Source organism: Oryza sativa, chromosome 1, assembly GCF_034140825.1.
Source record: "Oryza sativa Japonica Group chromosome 1, ASM3414082v1".
NCBI classification, from domain to species: domain Eukaryota; kingdom Viridiplantae; phylum Streptophyta; class Magnoliopsida; order Poales; family Poaceae; genus Oryza; species Oryza sativa.
The window spans coordinates 10,382,660-10,405,279 of NC_089035.1; the positions used below are offsets into that span (position 1 = coordinate 10,382,660).

Here is a 22,620-nt window from a genome sequence, read left to right on the forward strand (position 1 = left end):
TGAGCAGGCAGGGGTCCGACAACGGTGTATTAGCAGGAGGTGGCTCAGGCAGCAACGTGAGCAAGGTAAGGATGCGACGACGGCCTGGTGGGGGCTGTGTGCCAGCACGATGCAAGGCGAGTGACTCGTCATAAGCAGGCACCAATGCCTTTTGTTTTTTTCCTTTTCTTTATTGATCCTATCCCATAGCATTTGTGAGGAATTTGTTCGGTGATTTTTTTTTACCGGTGAAGGTGATGAATCTTTTGGTGAATTTTGCACTTGGTGTAAGTTCTACGAAAATCGTATCAAAATGATATCAAATTCTTTAAAAAGTTATCAAAGTTCGGTTCGATTTTGCAAAACATACCGATCCTTTTAGGGAAGCAGGGGCAAGTGTAAGGGGAATACATGTATTCTTATAGCCGTGTTTGACACTGTTAAGCGATTTTAACATAGTAGCGGCAAATCAAGTATTCTTTCGGAAAAAAGTGAGGGAAAAATCATAAACCCTAAAAAAGAGGGGCAAAATCACAATTGTATATGAAAGTAGGGTAAGGACACAATTGCCCTAATTATTGTAACATGCTGAAAATTTCAAATTTAAAATACAGAAACAAAATTTGGAATAATAAAAAAATCTTTGTTCCAAAATTCCCTCATACTAATATATATTGGATTTTTCTTTTCTTTTTCTCTTGGCCAGTGCCAAAATAATGAAACCTAAAATTTAATTCTAAATTCGAAATTTGTTTATGAATTTAGAATAATATTTATTAAAGAACCATGATTATGAAATAATATAATGTAAGAAATTGTTTTCAAATAAAAGAAAATACTAATTATTTTCCTAAAAACCCTTCTTATGAATTAGTATATCTTTAGTGAATTATTTTACGAATAAAATCAAATAATAACTATTTTTTGAATATCCTTTTAAGGATTATTTCCTTACGAAATTATTTTACAAATAAGAGATAGTGATAATTATTTATCGAAACCTTATTTGCAAACTAAATCTTAAGAAATCACTTTAAAATCATTTTCAGAAGAAGTCTGTTTTGGGTCCCTCCTCCCCTTCCCCTTTTCTTCCCGGAAAAAGTACACTGAAGGTCCCTCAACTTGTCATGGGGATAAAAAACGTCCTCGAACCGCAAAACTAGATATACGAGATCCCTTAACTATACAAAACCGGTCACCCGAGATCCTTAAGTGGTTTTGACTCCGGTTTTGGTCTACGTGGTGGCTGAGTAAGCGTGGGACCCGCATGTCAGCGTAATCCACGTCATCCCCTCCCTCTTTCTCCTCTTCTCTCTCTCTCACACACTTTCTCCTCCACGGCAAGAAGGGGAGGGCGGCAGCGGCGCGACGGCGGCCAGCGCCCGGGGGGAGAAGGGGAGGGCGGCGACGGTGGCGCGACGCTGTTCGACGTTTTCCCGGCGCTGGACATTGTTGGCCGCCGCGTCATGAGCTCCGGCGGCTTCACGTTCTCGGCGCGGCTAAGGTGGTGAGCACCACTGGCGACGAACTGCCGCACGAGTCGCTCGAGGTGTTCCGGCCCATCGACAAGGAGTCGGTGCTCGCGCGCTGGCTTCGCGCACGCCACAGGGGTGGCGGCGGTGGTGACTCCCTCGCCGCTGCCCCCCCGTGCCGCCCGGCCCCGCCTCCGCCTTCGCTCCTGGCCCCACCTCCGCCGTCGTCGCCGCGTCGTCGGACTTCTTCTCCCGCCTCGCCCCGGCAACCTCCTTTCCCACTCGCCGGCCGGCTGCCTAGAGAGGAGAAAGTGTGTGTGAGAGAGAGAAGAGGAGAAAGAGGGAGGGATGACGTGGATTACGCTGACATGTGGGGCCCGCGTGGGTCCCACGCTTACTCAGCCGCCACGTAGACCAAAACCGGGGTCAAAACCACTGAAGGACCTCAGGTGACCGGTTTTGTATAGTTAAGGGACCTCGCATATCTGGTTTTGCGGTTCGAGGACGTTTTTTATCCCGATGACAAGTTAAGGTACCCCTTCCTCTTTCTAGCCCAGCCCACCAGGCTGGCCCAACCCGGCAGCCCTCGTGGTCGAACTGGCCTCGGGAGCTGGCAAGCCGCCGAACCGAGCCGGCCACCACCCCGGCTTGTTCCCCTCTTCCATCCCGGAGCTCGGCAGCCACCGTTTGCCCGACGCCGCCGGCGAGCATGCCTCCGGTGTCCACCCCTTCCACCGCGCCTTGAAGTCGTCGGAAATAGCCCAGCCACGCCTCGAACCCTAGCCCACGAGCTGCGCCGCCAAGCCATCGTCGCTGCCCCTGCTTCTCCCGTGCACTGCGCGCCGCACGGCGCCCGTGAGAGGCGATGCCGCGACGAGACAGACGCCAACATCCCGCGTATCGCCTCCTTGTGCGCCGCTCCCCGTAATACCGCGCCCAAACTCGTCGCCGATCCGTCCGCGCCGCACGCCTCGCCGATAGCTTCGTGGGGCCTACGGCAGCGACGTTCGTGCCCTCGCCGTGCCGCCGCACTGGGCGGCGCTAGCTGTTGATCCACAGCGCCATGGCCGCCGTCCATCCAACCCGCTGCGGCCACGCACCCTGGGACGGCCGAGCGACCGATGGTCACTTCGCTTCCTCGGGCACGTAGTACGCTCCCTGCTTCCGCTAGCGACAAGCGCGGGAGCGCAAGGACGGCGACCGCCTCGGCCTCGGCGCTCGGCTTCTCGTCCATGTCAACGAGAGCGACCTCTGCCGCCTATAAAACCCAGGGGTCCCAGCCATTCGCGCCCTTCCTCTCTTGCTCGCGCTGGCCGTCGTGCCCGTGTCGAACACCTTCGTCGCACCCGCCCCGGCACCCCTTCCTTCGCGCGTCGAACACCTGGTGGGCGCACGGAGCCACGCCAAACCGAGAACCGCAAACGTACAGCGAGGACGAACCGCGCCCTCGACGAACCTCCACCGACTGGAACCTCAACGACCGTCGATTTGCCACCATCGCCACCACGGTGTCCCGTTTCCCGGCTGCCGCCCGGTGAGAAACCGAAGCCGCCGTCGCCTCCTCTCCCTCCCGCTGTCCCGCGCCGCTCTTCCGGCCGCCACCCTCTCGCCGGCCGAAAGCCCTTGGAACCCTATAGCTTATCCCAACCCGCGCGCTGCCGAGTACGCCCCGTCTCGTCGGCGCCGTTCCCGCGCCACCGCGACCGCGAGGGACACAAAGCCGCCGACGGCCACGCCCTTAGAATCATCTCCCATTGCTACGGTGACACTCATCGAGCCACGCCGCGGCCAGTTTCGCCTCGTCCCCGGTGAATTTCACCGGAGGCCGAGCTAGCGCCGATGCCGCCATGTCCGCCTCAAGCCCCCACCTTCGCCACCTCTTCCAGCTAGCGTTAGCCCCAGGTAGCCCTAGGTAAGCACCTCCACGCACCCCGCAAGCCACCATTGGTTTCGGCATCGCCGTCAGGCAGTCGCTTCGTCGGCGTGCCCCTCAGTTCGGAACCGAAGGCCGCTACCGGCCGCCTCAACCAACTGCCGTCGCCTCAACACACCATTGCTGCCGCTACGCCGCCTCCCACATGTGGCTGGGGTCCCCCGTCCCCGTGGCCCTCCCCTCACTGGCCACACCGGCCTCCGGCCCGGCCAGCCGCCGCACAGGCTAGCCCTAGCGCCGGCGTGCTCGCGCATGAGGGAGAGAGCAGCGAGAAGAGAGGAGAGAAAGAAAGAAAAGGGGAGTGGATTTTGATCCCTCGAGGAGATGTCCTCAGTTGTTTGCATGTCACTCAAAAGATTACGAAGAAATTTTGAAAAAAATTAAGAAAATATATTAAATTTGTGATATACCACTCCACAGACATGCAAGTTTTTAGTATCAAATTCTACCTCTCTCAACGAACAGTCAAATTTGTTTTTTTAGAGATGTAGAATTTGAATTTGAACATGCATGTCTGTAGAGTGATATATCACAATTTAATACATCTTCTTAATTTTTTTCATGACCATTTAAGTGAATATGTAAACAACGAGAGGACATGTCTTGAGGGATCACAATAGTTTCCCAAAAAAGAGAGAAAGAGAGGGAGAGGCTGACAGCGGGCTCCACCAGAGAATGATTTTGTTCTAAAATTAATGAAGGTGATTAACTTAATTAGTTGGTTAATATGTTAGGCTGACATGTGGGTCCCATTTACTAATAAAAAGTGTTTAAAACCATGTTCAAAATCTCTTTCGCTAAAATGTGGGCCCATGTTGACCAGATCAAAGGTTGACCCTGGCCCCACCTGTCAATCTGTCGTTGACTCAGAGTTTCCCTCTATAAAAATATAATTGCTTTATAAGAGAAAATGATGTGGGTCCCACCTCGTAATTGGTGCAAAATATTTTTTTCCTTCATAAAAGTAATTCCAAAAATAGGTATATAGCAGAACAGTAAGGTTTTTCATTTAGTTTGTTTTAATTCAAATTCAAATCTTTGAAAGGCCATATCTCTCTCATTTTAAATAGGATTTCGATGAAACTTTCACCAAATTCTTCAAAAATCAAGACCTATCCTATGGCACTGGTTTTGCTTTTCTTTTCGCTCTATTTTCTAGGATTTTGCGTCTTTACGTTAGACTAGGAAAGTTGGTTGTTAACCCATTGTTTGCTGAGCAGGTTACCTTTTTGAAGATGAAGCCACAGCAGTCGACGAGGAGCCACTCTCCCCTCCTTGAGCATGTTGATCATTTTTTATAAATGTGTTGATTGCAAATAAAATTGCATGCTAATTATAAATTACGTATCCAAACTTGATTGTAAACCACCGTTGAAATTGCCTCCTAGTATTTTTTAATATTATGGAATAGTCCAACATTTGGTTCATACAAGTGATACAACAGATAATCAAAATAGTAAACAAGTGATACTGAGATATTTGATAAAAAATTATTTTGCTATGACATATTATGATTATTTTCTTCTGCCCATAGCAAAGATTGAGCATTTTGCTAGTCTAAATAAAAAAAGACAATGGTTGTGGCACTGATTCTGCCACACACATTAAATCTATTGTTTTATATTTTTACCAAATAGTCCCTGATGTACTTTCATATTTCTAAATAGTTCTTCTACATATTGTTGTTCTATGTTATTTCATCTCTAAAATACTAGCTTATTATGCAAAGACCCTTGCAGGGGATAAGTTATTCTAAAAGCCTCACAATTAATTTGTTCCAAACAATACTAGCAGCATATAATTCATACTTACCCATAGCAAAGCACGTATATTTAGCTAGTCATTACAAATTTTCTTTAGCAAAATGTATATACGTGATCTAGGGTGGGGTGTGTGTGTCTGTGGTAGTTCGGGGGAGGGGGTGTGTAAAGCATTAGTGAGCATGCTAGAGAATGTGGGTTGAGACATGGATATATACCATGGATTATGGGAGGATATGAAATTATGGTCCTTTTGAGGTGCATGTGTATTACATAGAATTTGTTTTCAGTTTTCTTCTAGATTCAGTCTAAACTTTTCAACATTTTTTTTTCATTGTGAACTTCTCGACTTTGCCTACATCATAATTCAGCTAAATATAATTTTACCTAGAATTAATGGAGGCCAAACATAATTCACTTAATCTAAACGATACAGTAATTTGGCTCGAAACTTTAATTTGTAGTTTCTTAACTTTCTTCAGCATGTGTCAAGTAGTTAAAATTATTCTTACTCTGTTTAGAAACTATCAAATATATCTACAAAATTAGAACTATAAATTGCAAAGAATGTATACTGGGAGTCAAAACACATGCATCATGATTGAAATAGCAAGAGACACATGACGACTAAAATAGGGAGAAGAAGTAATGGCTATGGAACGAAGAATTTTTGTATGAATTTAGAAGGAAATAGACTAATATGTATAAAACTCCTAGGTACAAAGGAACCATAGAATGTATGATGTGCAATGGTGACCAACATCGAATCAAGCATGGTGTTTGCTATAATGCTAAGTATGAAAATTTAGTGGGTGTACATGTGGATTGATACATTCTTGCACGAACATGTGATAATCATGTCCTTGTCATAACACGTACTATGTACCAATAAGAAAAATAATTAATTGTTTGCATCTCAACTCAAAATTGGATATAAAAATGTGTTTATGAATTGTTAAATAGTTGTTAACTTTATGTTTGTCGTGCAAATCAAATTAGTTCTTGGTTGTCACAATATAATAATGGGAAGAAGGCACCATTAGATTATTCACAATGCTAGGGGAATAGGATCCTTGAGAAGGGCTATATATGAGTGGTTGGGACTATTTGTAGTAAATAATGGTGAGAGTATAGTATTATAACTATCATATGAGAGTAAATTTCACAAAATTATAGATAGTTTGATCAATTTATGACAAAACTATAGATTTAAGTATGTCTATAAAAAAAATATAAATTTAGCACCAAGTTGTTCACGGAACTAGAGAATTAAGGTATTGTGTTACAAAACTACAGATTTAACACCAATTTTATTAAAATTATAACTTTAATAACTTTAAAAATAATAGTGTTGTGGATCTAAACTTTAAAATATCCAGTCTCTGATAACTTCAAAACTAAATCCGTTGATTTGTGATACGATGTCCTAAATTAGTAGTCTTGGTGCTAAATCTTTAATTTTATGATATACACCCTGAAACATGAAGTTTAGCGATACTTTCGTCAACATATATGTGGTTTTGTGAAATTTACACATCTTATAAACTATAATAACTCAATGTTGGAGAGTTACTCTAGTTATTGGAGTGCTAATAACTTGTAGATGGAGATGTTAAAATAGTTGCAGTTGAGTGTTGGAATAAAATAATTCATAGGGCATTAAAATTATAGAAATTTCAATCAAAACATTCATACAAAATATGAAATTTAAACATATTTTCATTGAACATGAACATTTTTTTGCTAAATTAAAAAATATTTTTTTTTCATATACACGTCCAAAAGGGCTGATGTGTACTAAAAATTTCAAAAATTTTGTTCCAAAATTGTGAACCATGGAAGCGGATAGGGCACACTACCATTTTTTTAATCGTTTTGGACATATTTGATATTAAATATTCATCCGTTCACCATAGAATTTTATATTTATTGTTTTGAATATATCCCGGTATATATATCTACCAAACTAGAACAACATTAAAAAGAGTCATGAAATGTGTTGACTAAAACGATTACAGTACAAAAACTAAATAAATGTTTAGTTACAATGGCAATTATGGAAAGTAAGATATATACGCGCGCAAATTCTTGCAAGGGAGGGATGTGCGCTAGGGTTATAAGACGTTATGAATATCAGTATAGCTGACAATTAATCATGAAAAGATAAGCAGGTGAATCGTATTGGGTTACTAGCTACGTACATTATTGTTTATATGGCAAGATTAATTGAACATTGCTGCATAAAGATATTGTGGGAGTTTTTAGTTGGTTTCAAATGATTATTACTTTATTTTAAAATGTTGTAAACAGGGATGAGAGTGTTTAGGGTTTCATAATAATAATTGTTTCTAGAATTTTGTGCAAGATATTTCCTAGTATTTTAGAATAGATCACACAAGTGTTCCTATTTTGTAGTGTAGAGTTTAGCATCGAGAAAATGTGAGATAAAAAAATTTACTTAGGAAAAAAGCTTTAAGGGCCGATTCATGGAAATTGCAAAATCTTGTTATTGCACAATTGCCTCTCTTTGGAGAATGTATTAGTACCACACATATAATATCAAAATGTTCAGTCGAACAAAAATAAGTATCAAATGCATGCTCAGAATTTTCTAAACAGATATTTAATTTGCATGGCTTACATAAGTTGCAATATTGGGACGAATGCATGATGCATATGTGTTAGTCTTACGTGTTGGGTTGGGCCTAAACATGTCATCGATAGAGAACCGATGAAACATTGCCAGAGTTTTCGTCCCACAATCCTCTTGAATGGTTGATCATTTCATTGTTTGAATTAATATGATAACTTACGTTACTAAAGAATTAAAAAATGATCCAATCATATCCCCAATCCCCATCACTATGAGATCATTTAGGTCTCCTATATCTGTTTCTTAACTTGGCTATACATAAATCAGTAGATGGATATATACGAGTGTGTAATGAAGAAACACATGATTCATCTGGCTTATTATTATAATATTCATGAACAAATTATCAGTTCATATTCTACATTTATATATCCACCTTTTTGCAAGGGTTATTTTCTTAAGTTGATCTTATTCTATTTGATTATTTGTGCATACTAAGAATATTTATATTTCGCAAAAGAAAATAATATTTGTATGTACTAAATTGCGAAGAAAATAAGAATACCTGTAAAAAATATTATTAATAATCTTTTTTGATTTAAAAATATAAATAAATTAGCAAGTGGACCAAGGAAAAAGTAGAAAGTGTTTACTTATTTCAGGAGAAAATGGAAGACTTTTACCAATCGAATTGGGTGCATTAATGGAGAAGATTGCATTAATGGGGAAGATTTGCTATAGTTTGCTGGACATTAACCATCGCTGATATTCACGCGGTGCCAATGCCACACATATCTGTCGAGGGTAATTCCATTCCATTTTCACCCTGGGTGACTCGCTGTAGGCAGATCATCCATGCAGATCTCCTCCGCTATAAAACCCACCCCTAACCCCCCCATTTCTTTCACCTCACCTCGTACCAATCTGGTAGAGCTATAGCTATAGCTAGCAAGTCGTAGTAGTAGTTTACTGTTAGCCATGGCTCGCAAGAAGATCGTCCTGGACCGCATCGCCAACGACGCGACGCGGCGGGCGACGTTCAAGAAGCGGCGGCGCGGGCTGCTGAAGAAGGCGAGCGAGCTGGCGACGCTGTGCGACGTGGACGCGTGCCTGGTGGTGTACGGGGAGGGGGACGCGGAGCCAGAGGTGTGGCCGTCGACGGAGGTGGCCATGAACGTGCTGCGGCAGTTCAGGGCGCTGCCGGAGATGGAGCAGTGCAAGAAGATGATGAACCAGGAGGACTTCCTCCGCCTCCGGATCGGCAAGCTCAAGGAGCAGCTGCGCAAGATGGACCGCGACAACCACGAGCGGGAGACGCTCATCCTCCTCCACGACGCCCTCCAGGGACGCCTCGGCACCTACGAGTCCCTCTCCGTCGAGCAGCTCACCAGCGTCGACTGCCTCGCCAGCGCCAGGCTCAAGGTCATCACCGACCGCCTCGTCGAGATCCGCGCCCCCAACGAGGACGGCCAGGTGCTCGTTCCCCCACCTCCTCCTCCCCCGCCGGCGCTCCCCGCTCCTCCTCCGCCTCCGGCGCCAATGCTTCCTCTCGCGCCGCCGCCGACTCATGTTACTCCGGCCATGCCGCTGTCTTCTATGCCGCCGCCGGCGTTCCACGGGATGAACCACCACCACCACCAGAACCACTTCATCAACCATGGCGGCAACGACCAGAACGCCTGGCTCATGAACGTCGCCAGGAACGGCGGCGACCTCGGCGCCCTCGTCTACAGCGCCTTCGCCAGCAGCTCCTCCTCCAACACCGGTGGCGCCGGCACCAGCGCCGCCGGCGCCGCCGCCCCGGGCCCTGACATGATGGATCTCGCCAACCCGGACATGCCGGGATTCGGGTGTCCCTGGGACGACGATTCTGCGGGGCCATCTTTCCCTCCCATGTAAGGAGAGGGAGAGCTCTTCGTGCTGCATGCTGCATGCATGGCCAGCTGCTACGTCGCGTGCTCGTGCACGGCAACAGCAGCTTTGCCCCGTCTCTATTTCGTTTTTCTCCAGCAATATTTGCAACTTAAATTTCGGTCAGGGACATGGTCCCATATCTATCTATCTATCTTAGTATTTCATGCGTCTTCGTCGTCGTCGTCGTCTAGATCTTCTCTGCTCCATGAGCATGGAACAGTCTAATTTATCTTTTCATCGATCGAGTCGTGTCATTTTGACATCCATATAGCATATATGGATGTGTGTCTTTGTACTCTCTGTTGCAGCATGTATGCCTTCTTTTGATGAATGAAATTGTTGGTTTATAATTTATACTCCCTCCGTTTCGAAATATTTGACGTCATTGACTTTTTTAAACATGTTTGACCGTTTGTCTTATTCAAAAAATTTAAGTAATTATTAATTCTTTTCCTATCATTTGATTCATTGTTAAATATATTTTTATGTAGGCATATAATTTTACATATTTCACAAAATTTTTTTGAATAAGACGAACGGTTAAACATGTGCTAAAAAGTCAACGGTGTCAAACATTTCGAAACGGAGGGAGTATATGTTTGTGATGATTGGCTCCGATCTACGTGTTGTTTGCTTCTAATATAATCCAAGATATATATATGTATGTGAACTGTGAAGCGTATATATGTATGAACTGCGGAATGTTTTTTCGTGCGACTTTACGGGGAGCAAGATGCTTGGCATGATGATAGAACACACATGGCCAAATGAATGGCTTCCAAGAGAGGGTGCAGGAGATTGTGCAGGTACAGGGTGTTCCATGTTCTAACTGGAGTATCTATTGATGTTGGCGTTAATGTTTTCTTAATCGTTCTAATAATGGTTGGTCCTTTCAAGTGATGCCATTTTGACTCCAATCACATAAATGTATGCCAGGGATTAGCTAGCTATTTGTTGTATAGTAGACTAAACTTTGTGGAAATAAATCTAGTTAATTCCATGTTTCGTGTTTGTTTGAACTCTTTGGAATTGCTTAATTAATTTGTTACGGTCCCCTTGTACAGAGATCACTAGTGATGGCGTCGAAGTTATATATATCTCTCTGCTTTGTTAAACAAAGAAAGTGAAAAGGCTGAATATGGTTCCAGGGGGTTCGATTGAATTCAGAAGTTCTCAGAAAAGTTTGTTTCCATCAATTCTCATCAGCTCAAAATGTCTTAATATTTAGATGGACAATAGTAAACAGGACTACAGTTGTACAGAAGCAATAATATATATAGCCCTATGTTAATAGGATGTAAATGTATTATTTGTGACACAATAATGTCTATGAGTTGTCTTGGTGTAATAGTAGTATGACATTAGCTATGTCGCTCTGGTCTAATTATGATAACACTTTAAATTGCCAGCAGGCAGAACTAGGATATTGCGCATTCTCTACCACGGAAACCTTTTTGTGAAAACATTCTCTTGTTGGTTACAACGTTAACGGGTATATCAACTGGTTTTTCTTTGTAACGGGTTGGAGGCGACCTTTACCTAGTAATTTTATACAGAACTTCTAAAGTATTTTGAACTTGGTGCGCGAAACACATCCCAATTTGTATCAACCACAGCTAGAGCGGCCCCCAAACAGGCGCAACTAAGGATAATCTTGATTTTAAATACTTGGAATATCCTAGGAAAGGATTGAGCTAGGATTGTTCAAAGATAATGCAATACTTATGGAGAAAAAATTGTTTTCTATACAGAAATAATCTTTGGTTTTAAAAACTACAAAGTTTCAATTCAGATAATATAATGTCTTAGAAAAATAATAAATTAAAGGAAAAACAAAGAGTGCTGACACAGCACCATGTCCTTGTAGACTTTGTTACCTCATGAAATATTCCACGAAAAAATATGCATGCTAGAAGCTATATATATTGCATATATTATAGTACTAGTCAAGTTTCCCGCACAAATCAGTTACGTGGGGTTATTTGAATCGAAGTAGAATTTAATATGTTATTTAATTACTCTATCTACGACTCTAGTTCTATAAATAGAATTGTATTGTGGATATTCCCGCGCAATTTTACGTAGATAGAGCTATTTAAAAAGTACCGTTGAATCCGATATGCAACTCTTACATCGTTTTAAATAATATAATAGACATATTATTGAGACAGACCTCAGATCTTGATGGCTCCCAACTAGTAGTTAGCTATAGAGAGATACCATTTCTGAGAGAGAGAGAGAGAGAGAGAGAGAGAGAGAGAGAGAGAGAGAGAGAGAGAGAGAGAGAGAGAGAGAGAGAGAGAGAGAGAGAGAGTTGGTTGAAATGGTAAAGATTCCAGGTCCAGCGGGTGACAAAAATATACATCTCTCCAATTCAGCACCTCAACCAAAAGAGTGCCAATGGGGATTCTCACATCGTCCGTCGAGCAGAGATTTACCAACCAAAAGCTATACTAGCTTTCTACTGCACATACCAAACACAGAACTGCGACGCGACGACATGACGATTGGATCCGCAGGTAGCTAGAAATCATCACCGACAGGGATCAAAACTAAGCCCGAAATGAATGGAGTCGATCAATCGGCACGGCCAAGAAGAGATTACCATCGATCTTGCTATATATACACCGGTTTCATGCTCGATGTATCCTCTTGAAATTTGATCAAACAGAAGCATAATTTTGATCGGTGACCAACGACCATCCATCAAGGCATTAACAGCTAGCTGCTATTGAACTCACGGATCCTGGCCTTGTCCAGCATATCCCACATCACCTGAACGTCCTCGTACGCGCACGCCATCACCTCGCCGTGCAGCTTCGATCTCTCGGCGTCCACCACGACGTGCTGCACCATCATCCCTGCACAGAATCAAGTAAGATTTAATTTCTTTCCTTATGCAGCTTTCAGTAAGATTTGAATAGATTGACAGACTAGAACTGTGAGTATTGAGAGCTTACCGGAGTTTGGCTGCTGCGGCCGCTTGCCGCCGTCCTTGTGCGGCTGCGCGCCGAACACCTTGCGGAACGGCGACGTGATGGTGCGCACCCATGAACCGGCCATATATAAGAGCAAGCTAGGCAAGAACAGGAGCAGGGGGTCGACAGAGAAATGATCAACAGTGCAATATCTGTATGTGAATATATCCACGGCTAAGCGAGTGTACGTGAGGATTCGCAGGGGATTAAAGTGTGAAATGCGAAGGAAAATTAAGCTACCAGCTGCAAACGAACAGTTTGAGCCATGGCGTTGGAGCTTGTAGTCTCTATATATACTGTGGCAGGCGGCAAGGAGAGGGAATTGAAGAAGAAGAGAGCCGAGCTAGCCGGGTGATCTGATAATGATTATTAATTAATTAACTAGAGCAAGCAAGCAAAGCATGATGATGGAGGTGATGATGATGTCGTTGCGAGCTGAGAGCTGATTAATCGGAAGCGGGAGGGGGGCAAGATCCGGGAGACAAGCGAGGCGCGCAGCCATGTTATGCGCCTCACAGTGGCTGCACGTGCACGCTGCCTCCATTGCCATTTGCCAGAGAGAGAGAGAGACAGAGAGAGAGAGAGAGAGAGAGAGAGAGAGATCGGTGTGTGCTAGCTAGTGGCGCGCATGTAGTATGGATGAATGATTGGGCGGGTGGACCTGCAGAGACCACGCGACTACGCATGCAATTCGTCGCCTCCGCCGTCCGCCGCGCGCGCCCGCCGGTGCGTGGATCCACCGGTCGATCGTACGTACGCGGGCTCGTACTTTGGTCCAATCCGCTCGATTATCGCTGTGTGGATGCCATGCACGATGTGTCTCGCTTCGATCCTCTCTCTCTCTCTCTCTCGCTCGCTCGCTCGATCGCTTGCATCCATGTGCGCTTAGGTGAGGATGTCTCCTGCTTCTTTCCCTAATCATTGATTGGTTTTTCTATTATCTTCTTTTTCTCCTTATGTTATCTCTGGTTGGGTTCTCATCTAGCTACTACTTCCTCCGTATAAAAATAAGCAAACCTAGCACAAGATTATGACGCTATGAATATGAATCTAGATAGACGAGTATAAAAGCTAGCTCGTCTGAACTGACCGTTCAATCTGGCCCAGTTACCCCCCACATGTTTTGTTTGAATCCTTTAATATGAGTAAAACATCTACATATATATTTCCAAAATGATGGTATTTCTGGCCATGTCACATTGCCAATGTTGGTGGCGTGGCAAAACATAGCCCTCATGTTATACCATAACTAGCATGAATTACCTTCGACATCGATGGTGACGGAGTGACAACTTTGTTGTGCAACTACAGGAAGGTGGAGTAGTGAGTTATTTTTCTTTTTAAAACAATGACCGTAGAAACAAACAATTTTGCTATATATTTGTTGACAAATTTTCTCCCCAAAAAATGACGGATGTAGTTACAACACAGCCATAGTGTATAACTTACTCCCTCCTTTTCAGGTTATAAGACTTTCTAGCATTGCCCACATTCATATAGATGTTAATTAATCTAGGCACATATATATGTCTAGATTCATTAACATATATATGAATGTGGGCAATGCTAGAAAGTCTTATAATATGAAACAGATAAAGTATATGTAACTAAAATTTGACTTGTATGTAACTTTCACATAATTTTAAACCGTTAATTAGATTTGTCTCAAGATTTGTGTGAGGAAGGGAAAAAAATCATAGCACACGTACATATCGGATGAATCGGTCCCACGACCTCCATTTCATAAAAATAGCATGTTACGAAGGGATATTTTTTTGTAAGTTACATCGTAGTAACATGCAAGTTACAGTGTAATTACACCACGATTATATTATATTACATTTATCAAATTTTAAGAAGAAAATTTATCCACAAATGTATAGGCAGCCCCGAAGCAATCTATTGTGGGATAATAGAGACCCAACCGCACCCTACCGATCACCCATTTATGTGAGGTTGATCCCCTTCTACTTCCATAACTCACTTGCCCCGGTCAAACCCATCAACTCTACATGGGATCCTAAATATATACGAGTATATAAACAAACAGTTAGTAGTGCAAAAGTGTCAACATCCTTTCACAACAATCTCACAAAGATGAGAACCATGTAGAGGAAATTAAAGGAATAGTTTGGTTAACCCTAGGGTTAAGTTGCACGGACCTTATGGGAAACCTAGGATTATGTTGCGTGGGCCTAACGGCAATCCTAGGGTTATGATTGCGTGGGCATCACGGCAACTATAGGGTTATGATGAGGGAGCATGCGGAAAATTGGTTGTTATAGAATGGTCCAACTTTAATCGCAACCGCCGCATCTATCCTAGTGTCTTGTGTAACCTAGTGCATTTATTTTCACAAATCTACCACATCTACTAGATGTAGAGAACCGATTGTGCCACGTGTGTGGCTAAGATTGGTCCAATCTTTCGATGACATACTTTCAATCTAGATTGTGGTTCCCCTTTAGCAAAAGTACAAAGTTTCCTAGAACAACTGACATAAAATCCGATGTCCTTTTTTCTACCTTTTAAACGAACCAGGCAGTCCCAGCCCTAGATATGTTCTATCTTACCTCTATGGAGGTAACATGACCATGACAAATCACAATAGTTGATTATTCATTCTTTTTTTAACAAAAAAAACATATTATCTCCCTCCTTTAATACATGATAGCAAAAATGCCAAGTATCTATTGACATAATTATATTTCCTAAATTAATCATGGATGCATACAATCTTCCAAAACAAGCAATGCCCATGAGTAATTAATTAGGACTATATTTCGATGGAAGGCTGGAGTTTTATTCTCAAATGTATCCAATAAAGTTATACTTTACTTCTTACTTATGGAGTTTATTAGATAGATTAACAATGAAGGAAAAAGACTATAGTGCCCCTAGTTACACAAGGAGTACACGGAGAGCGGAAGAATGATTGGAAGTGAAATTGAGTGAAAATTAAACAAGATATGTGTGGTTGGGTGGAGGAAATAGTACTATTTGGAATCCCTAATATCTTTGGAAAAAATTTGAACCCCAAAATTTCTTATATTTATGGTTATAATGAGTATTTATACTAATATAGAAAACATGGAAAAATAAATTGTGTGTGAAGAACCGATTGTATATACATAAATGTTTGCCATATTTGCCACATATGAAAAATAAATGAAATATATTTGAAAATTATTAATTACATAAAAATTTCAATTATAAATTTCAAATTATGTTATAGACATTGAAATTAAATTTAATTCAAATTGTTAATTTGTTGGTTTGTTTTATATAGTTCGATTTGCAACATAAAATATAACATATTTTTATTCATAATTGGAGTGCAATAATATATATTAATGACTTCAAATGTGAATGAATGAATGCTAACGTCAAAAAAAAGTGAATGAATGACATCTTACCACCTATATGAAGTAAGAGAAAATGTATAAGTAATCTTCAGTGGATGGTCCATTATAATTTGGCATACCTTACAATTATCCTTTCTTGAAAAAAAACTTGGACGAGTTCCATACTGGATTGTGTTTCACATATATATATGCTTTAAAATTCAAAACTCATAAAAAATGGTGATTATTGAAAATTTTGAATTAGGGTGAACAAGAATTAGTTACTTAGGGAGAGATGCAAACATAAAAAGGGGAATTGTTCAGGTAGTGTTTGCAAATAATAACCTTGAAAAAAACTATTGTTGGAGTATTTCTGAAGCAGATTGTACTCGATCCGTCCTTAAATAAGTGTAGTTTTAACTTAAAAAATTACCCTAAATAAGTGTTGTTTCATAGTAGTGGTCCACTAGACCTCTTTAATACTATTTCATCTTTCTTTTCGTCTCTAGCCATTGAACCAACAGTAATCTCTCATCCTCATCATTGTCTCTCCCTCTTTGTTTTATCTCTGTGTTAATGAAGGGCATAGTAGTCTTTTAATCTCTTGCTTTATATGTCTTTAACTAGCTAATTAAAACTACAGTTATTTAGGGATGGAGTGAGTATCAAAGCAATTAGTTTCCTTGGTATAACTTAATTTGCAACACTAGAAGATCAGAATATAGAATGGGTTGCCTTGCGACAATAGATGGTGCGTTTGTAATGACATGAATTTTTCTTGTGTGATAGTTTGCTAAAAGTTTCAAATCTCAAAATAAGTGTGGAAACGTTATATCTATAACTTTTTGTTAGTGAAAGATTAAAAAACAAATAAATGCATATATTAAGTCACACAGAGGTTACTCTGCAAAAGAAGGCAAAGAGATATTGACCATTCAAGGCATTTGATGATCAAGGAATATATAGGGCCTGTTTGGGGGAGCTTCTAGCTGTTGCAGCTTCTCCCAGAATCAGAAGATCCCCGAAACAGTCTAGATTTTGGTCCAGATTCTGAGAAGTTGTAGTTGTAGAATCCAAAAAATAAACTAGAAACCAGAAGCTGAGAAGCCCAGCTTTTTCAGATTTTCAGAAGCTGGCTACCAATCAGTTGCTTCTCATAATCTTATACTCACCAAACAGGCTCATAGATCACAAAAGAGATGCAAACTATTCAATGCATTTCCGCTGAAGATGACACTGTGCATAGAGCAGTGCAGTTTGTCAATACCTGCATGTGCAGTGGACTAGTTGGTGTACGTGTACCCCCCCTCCCTACAAAGAAAAGTTCAATGGTTCCCATGGGATAATCCAATTTCAGCATGGCCCCAAGGACCCCAACAAGAGCTCTTTTCATCACGTGACATGTTCAGTTAGTTGTTCATCACTTGGAACCAAAGTGGCCAAAAAAATGATAGATATTTCGACAGAGACAGCCCGTACAGAAAGGCAAGCTGACAGTGTCCTTCTCACTGATCACTAGCCAAGGTAGATCCTACATCAGCTTGATTGCCGGCAGGAAGGGCCACTCCAATGATATACTACTCACCATGTTTATCGGCTGGGGTTATTTCTGCTAAGTTTTTTACTGCTCGATGCCCCAATATATATATAATTCCTGCAGGGTTGCAGAGGTAGTTAATTATGTTATTGCTGCAAGTTGCAACAATTGGCAAGATGCAGAATGCATGTTTTAAGTTTTTTAACTGCAGTTAGACAGTGGATGATGATTCTGTTGGTCTGTTCATCGTACTTCCAACTGTTAAATGTTAAAGTGCGGTTGGTTAGGCCATGTGCATGTGGTTTCTGCTCTGATAATGCCATTGTTTTTCTGCATCGCGTGAGGCCCGTGTTAATTCCTTGCTCCGATCGAGAATATGCGAGTTGTATCACTGTGGTGCCGTACGTCATATACGTCTTCAAATTAATTAAGAGCATGTGAACATGTTTACTAATGTTGAAAAGAAGCATCTAAAACCCGAAAAATGTTGGTAAGACAAGATACGATATGTAAGAGATAGGCAAAATAGACCGAAACCGAACTAACCTAGATCGAAGAATTCGGTCACCAATTCCTTTAACTGAATTTATTATAGTTATATGTGTGAGATAACCGAAATATGATCGAAGCCTTGTATGGAGCATCAACTTCTCGTGGTGGCCGGCGTCACTCGCGCTGCGCCTCCTCCGGCTCTTGTCATTGCATCGCACTGAGTGGATGATAGCTACTGCCACTATATCTTGCTATGATAAATGCCGGTGCCCATCACATCTATCACCGCCTGCCGCAGTCTGCAGGAGCCACCTCCTCCACCTCCGTCGTTGTCGCCTTCTCCAATATCTAGAATTTTTGTTGTGGTATCTTTTCCATCTCCTAATTTTGATTTATCAGTCGTGTGCTTTTTAGTTGTGAAGGTATCTTTTTCATCTCCTAAATTTGAATCATCAGTTGTGTGCTTTTTAGCTGTGAAAACAGTATGTTTCTTCGCTCATGACTGAAAATGAACCAAATTAACTGAAAACCGAAGCACCTTGTCTTCAATTTTGTTCAAAACCGATCACTATTGAGTTTCTACTGACCGAATTCCAAAAGGACCAAAAAACCAAACCGATTTTCTCCGTATGATGAAATGGATGCCCTTAAGAAATCAGATTTAATATATCACTAGAAAAAATGCTCGTACTTCGCAATGGGAGATAGTGAGATGGGAGGATAGGACTGCTAGAAGAGATCAGGCGGATCGGGTACGAAAGACTAGGAGCTAGGTTTTTATAGGTTTTGTTCGGTTTGGAGGGGATTGATATGAATAATTCCACACCATAATAGGTGTGGAATCAATCCCCTCGATCGAATTCCTCTCTCATGTGGATTTACTGAACAAGGCCTTAACATTGGTGGGCAATTTTTGACCTACCCTCATAGTTTGGTAACATCATTATGAGTGTGCGTTTGGATCATGACGAAGGAAACATAATAAGGATGAACGCAAAAATTGTATCTTGCATGTATATTATCTTAATTTGGGTGTAATGAATTGGCCTGCTGGCTAATATTGCTGCTTTTCATTAGTATTTTTGGCCAATTGTAAGTTATTAATTACCAGGATGATATTGGCCTGGGCAAACAAATAACGACCCACAGCCATCTCGCGAGCGGACAACATGTGGAGGCAATCCCATCTTGACTCGCGCTACAGTTACGGGCTTCAAACTTAACCCAAATCGACTAGTCACCATCTTGTAAAGCTAGCTAACTGAAAAATCCTTAAGTGTTTCTCGTGGAACGCACGAATAAACGTAGAAATCAGAGTGTGACGAGGCAACACGTATTAATTTGTGTTATTTTCAGAGAGGAGTAAAATAGTTGCTTTAGCGTAGTTATATCAATTACTCAGGTTAAATCGAAGGATTTTTTTTACACGTATTTGTTTTGATTTTCTAGGTGAAAAAATGGTTAGTGGTAGATCTGATTCTGTGAGTAAAATAATTACAGCGAGCAACCTCCTCACGGTCTTACCCAGCGATCGGATCCCCCGCTCCAATAGGCACTCCTCCCACTTCTCCCCTTCCTCCTCCCCTTCTTCCCTTCCTATTACAGTACACCACAAAAAAATTTAAAAAAAAACAAAAAGTTAGAAAAATTTATGTATAAAAATTAAATTTGAATTCAAATTCAAATTTGAATCGGGATGTAAACTTTTGACTTATAAACTTTGGATCTATAAATTTTAGGTGTATAAACTTTAGATGTATAGAAATACTATATATAGAAAATATTTGAATTTAAATTCAAATTTGAATCGGATATAATTCAAATTCAAATTTGAATCGGATATAATTCAAATTCAAATTTGAATCGGATATAATTCAAATTCAAATTTGAATCGGATATAATTCAAATTCAAATTTGAATCGGGTATATAAACTTTAGGTGTATAAACTTTAGATGTATAGAAATACTATAATGAAAAATATTTGAATTCAAATTCAAATTTGAATCCGATATATAAACTTTAGGTCTATAAACTTTAGGTTTATAAACTTTAGATGTATAGAAATACTATATATAAAAAATATTTGAATTCAAATTCAAATTTGAATCGGATATATAAACTTTTGACTTATAAACTTTTGGTCTCTAAACTTTAGATGTGTAAATTTGAGGTGTATAAACTTTAGGTGCATAAATTTATTAAAATAGAAAAGTAATACGGTGCCAAGAAAGGAAACCAGGTGAAGGGAGGGAGGGGGAGGGGGGAGCCCTAATGGGCGATCAGTCGCGCTCCCTGCGCCCCGCGCTAGTCTCTCCTCTCGGCGGACAGCGTGCCGCTCGGAGCGCCCGCGTTTTCCGTTTTTTTTTTCGGTTTCTCTTGAGCGCCCGCGTTTTCTGTTTCTTTTTTGTTTTTTTTTTCGGTTTCTTTTTTTTTGGTTTTTTCTGTTTTTCTTCCATACCTTCCGTTTTGTTTTTTTCTGTTTTTTTTCTTTCCATATCTTTTTCTGTTTTTAATACTTATGTATGCAAACTTTATATACGTACAAATACAAATTTTGTATATGTGTATTTTTAGGTTTTTATAGTACGTATACCAATTTTGTATACATGTATATAAAGTTTGTATACACACATATAAAGTTTGTATATGTGTATTTTTTTAGGTTTTTATACCTACGTATACCAATTTTGTATATACGTATATAAAGTTTATATACACATTTACAAAATTAATATACATGTATTTTTTAGTTTTTATACGTAGGTACAAATACAAACTTTGTATACGCGTATACAAACCTTGCATCCCGTATGTACACATATATAAACTTTGTATACACGTATGTAAAGTTTGTATACGCGTATACAAACTTTACGTACGTGTATACAAACTTTGTATATGTACATATTAAAATCTGAGAGAAAAAATCACGAATACAAACTTTGTATACGTGCGAATAAAAATGTTAGTATACATACGAATACAAACTTTGCAAACGTACAGCTTTTTTTAAAAAAAAGAAAGAGAAACCAAAAGAAATCCGGAAAAAAACATACAGAAACAGAAAAAAAACCGAAAAAATCGTCTCTAGCCTCCACGCGCGCGCCATCCGCGCCCCCTCTCCGCGCGCGAAACGTGTCAAGTCGCGCGCAGGAGGGCGCCGCGACTGACTGCCCATTAGCACTTTCGGGGCGGGGGGGGGGGGGGGATCGATTGCCCTAGGGCGAGCGAGGGCGATCGCTCGGCCAGTAGCATTTCCGGCAGCCGGCCAGCTGCAGAACGGCGACGGGCAGATGGGACGAGGGATATAGCGACGGCAGCTCCATGCCCACCTCTCCACGACGGAAAGAAGCCCAAGTGTGACGATGGAAAAAAAATCCGTATTTTCTGAGTTGGGATAAATGTATTACACGTTGTATCTTCAACTCCAAATTACATTAGAAAACAGTAGAGAGACACATTTTATGAAGTCAAACTAACGATGTGAAATTTGAATTCAAGTTTTAGATTTGGCATAAGTCATTTTTTCATGTAATTAAAAGAGTGAAGCACATGAGGAGTCCCTAAACTTGTATGCATGTGTCTCTAAACTCAAAATATATTTTTGGGTGTCTGAACTTGTCATGGGTGAAACGAATTCTAACATTCCGTGAGCTGACGTGGCATACCACTGTGACACTTAATTATGTGTCAGTGGCAACTATATGTGACTGACATATGGATTCCAAAGACACATAGACGTCACCGTATGTGGCATGCCACATCACAAAGTACGCTGGAGTCCGTTTGGACCTAAATGACACCCAATGCAAGTTCAGGGACTGAAAAATTTTGAAAATGACACGCTTGTATAAGTTTAGTGATCACCCGTGCACTTTACTCTAATTAAAATCCTACTCCCTTCGCTTTATATTATAATTCGCTTTAACTTTTCTAAAGTCAAACTTACTGAAAGTTTGAACAAATTTAGAGAAAAATATAGCAATAATTATAGCCCCATTTTTTTATTAAATCTAACATTGAATATATTTTGATTGTTTCTTTGTTTCAAGTTAAAAATATCACCCCTATCCTATTTTATTTCTCCGAGTTTTAATTGGAGAGGAAGATGATTAGCACTATATATACAAGGCCCTCTTGTCCAGAGAGAGGCATCGTGTTACAAGCCATAGCCATAACCAAAGCCACATATAGAGGTAATCAGGAGGAAGCCAACGTCATAATCACCGAATATATCTCGTTAGGCTATTCTCGGTAAGTACGAGTTGGCGGATTAGTTTAGCCAACTAATTCTCCATGTGGTATTCACATCCTGATATACATATAAACTAGAGTATATGAGTAGGGTTATTACTCGTCTTGAAAGCCCAAACTAATCTAAATATATGTTCCTGGTCTTTGGATCTGATCTCACGTTTAATCTAGTTCCAATGATCCCCATACTCTACAAATACCGCATGTGGGTACAGCCCGTCGACATATGTCCTTGTGCACGGACGCGGGCGAGGCGACGATTGCGGCGGACACAGGCGACGCCCGTGGATGCGGACGAGGCCGGTGGTGGCGTATGTGGCCGCGGTGGATGCAGATGAAGGCGGTGGCTGCTGTGGACAAGAA

The 22,620-nt window shown here is 41.1% G+C and overlaps 2 protein-coding genes across 2 annotated transcripts; one reads left to right on the plus strand and one right to left on the minus strand.

Annotated features, from left to right (window-relative positions):
• Window positions 1-8,663: 8,663 nt before the first annotated feature.
• Window positions 8,664-10,007, plus strand: LOC107277055 (agamous-like MADS-box protein AGL80). The gene has a single exon (XM_026022558.2). The coding sequence runs from the start codon at window positions 8,716-8,718 to the stop codon at window positions 9,634-9,636; it is 921 nt and encodes a 306-aa protein (XP_025878343.1). The 5' UTR covers window positions 8,664-8,715; the 3' UTR covers window positions 9,637-10,007.
• Window positions 10,008-11,965: 1,958 nt separating this feature from the next.
• On the minus strand, window positions 11,966-13,171 carry LOC4325150 (uncharacterized). Its single transcript, XM_015787039.3, has 2 exons — window positions 12,612-13,171; window positions 11,966-12,512 (listed from the first exon to the last, which is right to left on the minus strand). Exons 1-2 carry the CDS (start codon window positions 12,712-12,714, stop codon window positions 12,373-12,375), a joined length of 243 nt encoding a protein of 80 aa, XP_015642525.1. The 5' UTR covers window positions 12,715-13,171; the 3' UTR covers window positions 11,966-12,372.
• Window positions 13,172-22,620: the final 9,449 nt, after the last annotated feature.

Excerpts from the sequence above, each read along its gene's own strand:
- LOC107277055 (XM_026022558.2), top strand. The coding sequence starts at position 8,716 with ATGGCTCGCAAGAAGATCGTCCTGGACCGCATCGCCAACGACGCGACG.
- LOC4325150 (XM_015787039.3), bottom strand. The coding sequence starts at position 12,714 with ATGGCCGGTTCATGGGTGCGCACCATCACGTCGCCGTTCCGCAAGGTG. Across the intron at positions 12,513-12,611 it reads GCCGCAGCAGCCAAACTCCG|GGATGATGGTGCAGCACGTC; the intron begins GTAAGCTCTCAA and ends GATTCTGTGCAG.